Raw genomic sequence first — 8,583 nt, forward strand, 5'->3', positions numbered from 1 at the left:
CGGCTGCTTTAAAAACGTGGACAGACCTCCGAATTCTTCATGTAAAAATATATGATTTAATTTACAGCCTAAATTAAATCTAAAACTTTGAAAGCGTCAAATCTGACCGTAAAGAGGATTTTAGTACAAAAATAGTCTGATATAATACTTGGTTTGGGCTCCTCCTGCCTCTGCGCAGTTTGACTTGATCACCCTGAGGTGTTCAGCTCAGATTGTTTGGTCTGGTAAAACTATTAAGCTGATCAGCAGGAGAGAACATATTGTAAAAATTTCTAGATATTTGCACTGACTTGATTCAAGTGGTCCACTTCATCCCAGAGGGTGGGAATCTCAAGTGACACCCTGTGCCTCTCCACTTTCTCCAGACTGTCGCCTTGGTTTCAAAATAAAAATCCCAAACTTGACGTAGATCATTTCATGGACAAAGTGGGGAGTGGTTCTTAAGGCTGATTTCAGCTGCTGGCCCACACCTTAAAACCATCCAGAACTCTAAAATGGGTTTTTGCTTTAAATCCCTTCAGTTTTCCATGAATATGCTTGAGAACATTAAACAGATTCTTCCATTCATTTGGTGTAAAACATCAAACTTCTGATTTATAATGTTACACTGTTTGAATCAGTTAACTTTGTTTATAGTTCATTTAGATGCACTTGAAAAGAGACTGAAAAACAACCAGATTTAATAAGATTTTTTTAAAGAAGTCAGAAAGAACATAGGTAAAACATTTTATTCCATTCATACAAAAAAAAAGACAGTCTAGCTCAAACCATCTGCATCTACAGTCAAAGGGAACAAAAATGTACAGAAATAAAAAAAAAAAAAAAAAACGTGACAACATGCCAACAGTGCCAATCAGCCCCCAAACCTCTTCACATTAGCTCAACGCATCCCTCAATCACAGATGAACAGTAATACTTAGGATGAATAAGCTAAAAAAGACTAATGATGAGTTATTAACCCTCCCACAAGTGTTTCTCTACACTAGAACCCCTCCCCTCCCTCCAATGGCAAAGACGAGGGCTGGAATGGTGTCTTTCAACTCCTAGTATGGCCGGTCTCTTCTGTCGTCTCGTCGGTCACCCCTGAGGAGAAAGGACAGAGGATGTGCCATGAGCTGAATTCTTAAAAGGCCATTCACTCATGTCATTGGACAAGCAGCAATTAAATAAAGGGAGACGTGATGTCAAGCTTGCATCCTGAATCTCAAGGATATTGTACGTCCTTCCACAGACGGTTTTACATCACTTTGTTTCTCCTAAACATAAATTAGAGCGTCCTTTAACAAGGTCATAGAGGGTAAACAAAAAAAGACAATGAAATTTAATTTCATGAAATCCATTCACAGTATGATATTACACTGTTTATACAAAGAAATACTTCATGAATGCATTTCCTCAGTTGATGCACATCAGGTGAAAAAGGATGACCAAATTCAGCAACAGCTTTTAAATTTCTTGTCTCCAGTCTTCAACCCGGCTATGCCATCTAGTGGCCACACAACAAAACTACATTCAGAAATAAAGCTGCTTTTAAGAGACTGATATCTTCAGTTGAACTCAAATCTTTAACATACCTTCCTCCCATTTTGTAGCCGCCTCCGAAACCTCTATCGCCGCCTCCAAAGCCCCCACGGTCTCCGCCACGGAAACCCCCGCGGCCCCTGAAGCTTCCACCTCGGTCACCTCCAAATCCTCCTCTGCCACCACGATCTGCACATGGCAAACACAGGATGGTTTTGAACAAAGTAAAACATTTTGCTCTAAATAGTCACGTATGTTAAGTAAAACAGTTAAAACGTCTTTATATTTTGAGAAAAACAAACAAACCTCCTCCTCCGAATCCAGCATCTTCTGGTTTGGGTGCTCCACACTTGTTACACTCCTGCCGCCTTGCAAAGTTCATGTTTCCACAAGAGCTGTTGGTAGAAAATGTTACTTATTATCATCACATTCACCAGACGTACCCGTTATTTCTGTAATTAAAGAACTAACCTGTTAGGACACGGCCAGTCGCCTCCCTTTATGTCAAAGTTGGGTCCTCCTCCACCGCCACGACCCCTGAATCCTGACCAGACATAAACTCTGCTGGTCAACATTAAACCACCACTAGTAATGCTATTGCTACTCAAGCTGAACAGCACCCACCTCCTCGTCCACCTCTGAACCCTCCTCTTTGGGTGAACTCAGCTCTGCGAGTGGCAAATGAGACTTTGATGGGTTTGCCATTGAATTCCTTTCCTACAAGTCCAAGCACAACATGTAAGAAGAAGCTAAACAAGCCAAGACGCTCAAAGTAATCAGTGTCCTTACCATCAAACCAATCAATAGCAGCTTTAGCTGATGGAGGGTCGTCAAAGGACACAGTAGCTTCTCCCTTGGGTCGGCCAGTGGCCTTGTCAGAGTAGATATTGATCATCGGCTGACCGGTCTTCTTATTTACCTAAAAGACATAAACAGCATGGCCATAATCAGTGTTTTGCATCATGTAGTCCCAGTTACTGGCTTAATTAGGAGAATCTTTCAAATAATTTTCATAAAAGTGAGAGGCAGCTACACCAACTCTGTACCTTGATGATACCAATCTGTTTGAAGTAGTCTCCAACTTCTTGAACAGTCGCATCTTCTCCAAGTCCCTGTACGAAAATGGTGTTGTTGTCAGAGTTATCCTGATCCCCAGCTGTGAAGAAAATGAAAAGTGTCAGGAATACCCAAACACAGAGAGAAGCTAGACTGGGCAAATACTCATTAAATTAATCAAGATTTAAAAGGAGAAAAGCCCACCTGATTCATCCCTTGAGCCATAATCTCGAGAGCCTATGCAACAGAGAAGCGGATAGAACAACAACACGTTAGGAACAGAAGTTCTTCAACCCAGCCTGTGGAGTTTCACACAAACATCAGCCCTACCAAAGTTTAGTGATAACTTTAACAAAAATCCAGGTTTACAGCTGTACTGATGCGAGTTTTCGTACCGTTGCATCACCAATACCATTACCTTGCAACAAGAACAGAATTGCTCGTTTTCTTTGAGCTTATACCAGAAATGAAAACCACCAAAAATGTCTCCCGTTTAGGTTTACCCTTCTTGGTCCTTGGAACACCTTTTCATTTACAATCATCCCCGTCTTCATGCAGTATTACCATTATTTTACAACTCCAAGTTCTTTAACCAAGTTCTTTACCATATCTGAAGTCATTATTGAGAAATAGCATTAGGTGGAGTTCCTTGGGAATCTGGACATGAGAATGGTGGCATTCATTGAGATTTTTTTTTCCTTAAACCCCCTTTTCTGTTTTTTTTTTTTCTAACTCAAGTTCTCTCCTCCCCCACCGACACAGTTCTGATGCTCGTCACTTACCACCGAAATTTTTGTAGCCACCACGGTCACCACCTCTGCAGAGGAAAAAATTGAAGATATGATGGCCTTTCCTTTGTTCCAACCGAGAGCTCAAAGCTCCCCTACATCCACACCAGTTTGCACTCCTGCCAGGGTGTGCGACTACAGTGGAAATGTCTCACACGATGAATGAGTTAGTCTTTGGCATTACAGATCAATACACAGATGACCAGGAAGTTCTGACTGAACATCCTGGCAGACGAGTGTAGACAATCACAGGTCAATGGGTCGCCATTTACAAACAATTTGCTCCTTTTGATTGACAAAACCAGATTGGATACCAAAAGCTGGAGAACCAGCTGAATTTGTTTCCAAATGAAAAGCCGGATTGGAGCGAAGGAGTGCAGTAACCAATGAGCAATCTTCAAACGATTTCATTTTTAAAAGATCCTTTAACTGAGGTCCCAGTTTTAGTTCATTCACTCTCAACACCTGTAGTATAAAATGTAGATCCATGTTAACACAGTAAACAGGCTGACCATTGTCAAATACACAATACTTTAATGAATCTGGCTCAATGTGAAGTAGCTGATGATGAGTCTCCAGGTCTATGTAAAGAATACGACTGTTCTACCAAAAGCTTTTACCTGGTCTCCTTAATGCAGCATTACAACAAAGTAATCCTGTAAAATCATCAGGTATTAACATGTTTAGAATATCAGATTCATGTACAAGAGAATATTTGTCTATTGGCTACATCCCTCTTTGTAGTCTACCACGTAGCTTCATGCTACACTAAAAAAAAAAAAAAATCAATGATCAGATAATCTGAGCTAATAGATTTCCTAAATCTTGATGTGAAACTTTGAAATTTCATTAAATGAAAGAAATGTGAAAGAGGTTCTCAGGATAGAAGCTCAACTCTCCATTGGACTTGTTTTCGTTTTGTAAAAAAAACCGTGTCATTGTATCTCAGTTGATATTTATCACACATGGTGCCGCTTAAACAAGACAGACTTTTTGGTCTCAAAGACATTTTCACACAAGCTTGTCAGAAGTCCTACTGCCAGGTTCTGTATGAAGAAAAACTTGCAGCTTGTGGGCTAAAAAAAAACCCATTAGTGTTCCTCTGCATAATGTACTGCTCCCCCCTTTGTCGCCAAATAAAAATCAAAAGCATAGCATATGATGGACTGACAGGAAGCATACTATGAGGATCAAACTGGTAGATGGTGAAAGAGGCTACAAAACTGACTTCTTCAATTTAGATTTGGATTAGAAACAAGTGGACAAGAATAAGACTGATTTGTCTCATCAAGTCGCAACAAATGGACAAAATCAGATGTTGCATCAAATGTTGCAACTTGCCACGCAAAATATAAATTCTCGGCACTTACGAAAGAAAGAAAACAAAAAAAAAAAAGAAAGAAAAAACCTTTACAATACTTTATATCAGTATTGTCAACTGGTCAAAACCTCCTGTAACTTAAAATGTAGCATCTTCTTGCTCCTGTTTGGGTTCATGTCAGAACCTACTCTTTCATTAAATATGACCTTCACTGATCTGGTTGCCACTATGAACAGGCATCCATCATTTCACCTGAATAGATTCAACACAAGCACTTTACTGAATTACCTGTAGCATAAAGCAGATCATTGCGAAATGGGTCATTCGATGGATCATGAATAGACTCATGGAAAATTTAAATAAATATTACCAGAACATGGGGGGGTCTGGAGCACAAAGCTGATGCGATAGTTCAAATCCATCTACATGGATTGTTTTGTAGTTGAAAGGCAATGTGTTAAAACAACAACTTGTTACTCATTTACAAATACATAGAGATACCTGGGGGGTAGTGGCACTGTGCAACTTACCCCATACCAGCAGGTCCACCTCTGCCACCACGGTCGTAACCGCCACGGTCATAGCCCCCACGGTCATAGCCACCACTACGGTCGTAACTGCCACGATCGAAACCACCGCGGCCTCTGCCCCTGAAGCCGCCACCTCCTTCTGAGCGGTCTGCACCATCGCGGCCAAACCTTCCGCCCTGACCGCCACCTTCACCTGACAGAACAAAAGGGTGACATAGTGTAATCAAAGGAGGTTTAAAAAAAAAACAATTCTGACTAAAACTAAAATATGTCCATACCTTCACTCCATCTTCCATAGCCACTGCCACCGCCTCCACCTCCTTGGCCCTGGCTGCCATCATATCCACCACTGCTCTGTCCACCATAGGTGCTCTGCTGGCCATAGCTGGCACCGCCACTACTAGCTCCTTGCGCCTGTGCTCCGGCGTAGCCACCACTCTGTCCGCCGTAGGAGCTCTGCTGGCCAAAGCCTCCACCTCCCTGACTCTGTCCACCGTAAGACGCAGCTGCTGGCTGGCCGTAAGAAGCCGACTTGTCGCCATACCTTTGTTTAAAGAAAGGAAGATAGTAAAACAGGCACCCAAGACTTAAATTAATGTTGCATCTGTAGAGTCAGTCCAATCAACTTACCCAGATGAGTCTTGACCATAGCTACCATAGCTTTGTTGCTGAGATTGACCATAACCTTCTGTCAAAACAAATAGAATAAGTCACATTTCAATTGAATTCTTAAGGTACTTGAGATAGATTAAGGGTTAGAAATATAAAGAGATTCCTGTTCTCCCAACACCTTTAACAATGAACTACATTACCTGAACCTTGCGGCGCTCCTTGTTGACCATAGCCTGGATAATTCTGTCCTCCATAGGAACCGGTGGCCCCACCATTTCCTTGTCCATAACCCTGTAATTAAGAGGCATGAGTTAAAATAAATATAACCAATAAAGTTGATATAAAATGGACTGATGGTCTGCTTTGGAAAATATTTTACCTGTCCGCTCTGCTGACCTCCATATGACCCATAGCTGCAAACAAAATACATTCAAATTCAGCTCATAAAAATGAGAAATTTTCTAAGATATTTCAACTAGTGAAAAAGAAACATGCCAACAGGCTGAAAAAGATTCTTGCTACAAAAATCCAAAGGAAATATTATGATTATTTATACTGCACAAAATTGCATTGTTTACATTTGGCGCATCTTCTTCTGAAACAATGTTTGGAGTGAGTATATAATTACCTCTGTGCGCCACCGTAGCCCGAATCTGAAATTAGAAAAAAAAAAAACATTGCTAAATTTACCCACAGCGTTTATTAAATAGCGCATCTTCACGCATTTAACCAAAAATGAGAGCAAAGTCAAAATGGGTCAATGAAGTAGGCCGGGCCCAGGCAAGCACGCAAGAAAATGGCGCCCTAATCAAGCCCCGGCTCAGACTACTTACTGGAAACAAAATTAATCCTTTTTAAAATATATTGATTTGGTGGACTTTGTGAAATGGCATATCCCTACAAGTCCCCCTATATATTAAGGTAGAGAATCACATAATAATAAAACAGCTTCTTTTTTTTTTTTAATGGAAAAAAACAGTTTCGGTATAAACAATGACGCATTCAAGTTCGCTAGCAACAATCGGCTCGTTTCAGGTTGAATACTCGCAATAGGGCCATATAATATTTAAAAATGATTTCAACAAATACCAAGCCATTAAGATAAATGAATAATCTTTGATTAAGATAAATCTCCAATATAAGGAAGACAAAGCTACACAGAAGGCTGAATTAGCTTTTTAAACATCGGTTATTTTCCATGTAATAGACGGCACCGCTGGACGGCCTCGCGGCTCAAAAAGCCGCATTGCAATTTGACCTACTTTAAGAGAAAAACGGGCAAAAAAGATATCCAAGAACATATCTGCACTTACCAGTGGCCATTGTGTGCCGATATGTGTGCAGCTAATTTAAATAGAACAGATCTGTTTGCCGTTTTCAGATCGTTAAAAGCAGGAACCGACACAACACAGCTCCACTGAGCCGAGCACGCTGCAGAACTTCCCTATAGCTGCTCTGTCTGCTTCTTCGGCTGCGGCCAATCCACAGACCTCACATTCAAACATGACTCACAACATCGCCCCCTACTGTTTAAAAGCATTAAAGACAAGCCCTACATTACAAGAAAGAGAAAAAGATCCTTAATATATTCTCAGTATAGCATAGGCAAGTTCTTACATTTTGTCTGAGGCACCACGTGGAATACTAATGATATCAGTATTATGAAAATACTGATAAAGAAACACACCCAAACAGTTCAAACACCAGGAAGAAAGTAGGTGTCTCTACACTTGCAATAGTTTTCTACATTTTATGTTACTACAGCCACAATTGTGAATTGGGATTTTTATGCAACAGACCAACACAAAGTAGTGCAGGACTGGAGGAAAAAATAATAGTGTTGAAATGTTGCGTACATACAAGTGTAAACTTGTATGTATTCCATTCAGTGAACTCTGCAGAGTGACCTTTTCACTTAAGTGACAGCTGCAACTCTTCTAAGTATACTTGCTTTGTATGGGGTTCCCCTCTCTTCTTTGCAAATTAGATCAAGCTCAAATGTCAAATTATATACAGATTTCCATTTGGGTTAAGGCATAGACTTTGATTAGGTCATTTTAATATATAAATATAATCCAAACTAACCTGTTCAATTGTAGAGCTGACTGTGAGGGTAAGAGTGCCTCTCCTGCTGGAAGGTGAACTTTGGCCCGAGTGTCAAATCTGAGTTAGGTTTTCTTCAGGGACTTCCCAGTGTTCATCTTACAAATTACACACATGTGGACTCCATTTTTTAAGTATGTGATCTGTGAAGGCTATTGCTTGCACTGAATTTTATTTAAGGACATGGGAGTAAAGAGGGTGCTCAGTCTGCATTAAGGTATTAAAGACCAAGCTCTACTCATCACTCTGAGTATGATACAGATATCATTTGGTGCTTTTACACCATGTAATGCCACACTTTAGATTCAAAATAAAAATACTTATAACATTCCAGATATTTGAGTGCAACATATTTACAAACGGACTAGTTAAAGCAGATTGTACATTTTGTATTGTATTTATACAAATAAAGGGAAACCTTTTGACTTTTATGATAGCAAAATAAGATTATTTCAATGTATTAAATTTCAGAGGTAGAAAATGATCAGGAAAAGTTCCTACTTTTCAAAAGTGCATTGCAGTACTTTACATAAATTTGGCTGAAATTGAAACCAATAGTTTCACATCTTGATCCGATTTGCAGAATGACAGCAGAGCTTTCCATGTTCAATATCCAGTCATCACAGCTGACGGAGCCATTTGCCTCCAAGGA

The 8,583-nt window shown here is 40.1% G+C and overlaps 1 protein-coding gene across 2 annotated transcripts; it reads right to left on the reverse strand.

Moving 5' to 3' along the window:
- Positions 1-713: 713 nt before the first annotated feature.
- Positions 714-7,289, reverse strand: taf15 (TAF15 RNA polymerase II, TATA box binding protein (TBP)-associated factor). Of its 2 annotated transcripts, XM_007564147.2 has the most exons (16): positions 7,142-7,289; positions 6,457-6,481; positions 6,208-6,241; positions 6,029-6,119; positions 5,847-5,904; positions 5,495-5,760; positions 5,217-5,409; positions 3,360-3,394; positions 2,782-2,814; positions 2,568-2,677; positions 2,311-2,440; positions 2,146-2,238; positions 1,993-2,065; positions 1,828-1,916; positions 1,575-1,710; positions 714-1,083 (listed from the first exon to the last, which is right to left on the reverse strand). In XM_007564147.2, exons 1-16 carry the CDS (start codon positions 7,149-7,151, stop codon positions 1,044-1,046), a joined length of 1,416 nt encoding a protein of 471 aa, XP_007564209.1. In that variant the 5' UTR covers positions 7,152-7,289; the 3' UTR covers positions 714-1,043. The 2 variants fall into 2 exon arrangements, with proteins under 2 accessions (XP_007564209.1, XP_016532903.1); XM_016677417.1 differs by lacking the exons at positions 3,360-3,394; positions 6,208-6,241; positions 6,457-6,481; positions 7,142-7,289 and having other exon boundaries at positions 6,029-6,118.
- Positions 7,290-8,583: the final 1,294 nt, after the last annotated feature.

The sequence above is a fragment of the Poecilia formosa genome, unplaced genomic scaffold (genome assembly GCF_000485575.1).
Source record: "Poecilia formosa unplaced genomic scaffold, Poecilia_formosa-5.1.2 Scaffold155, whole genome shotgun sequence".
Taxonomy (NCBI): Eukaryota; Metazoa; Chordata; class Actinopteri; order Cyprinodontiformes; family Poeciliidae; genus Poecilia; species Poecilia formosa.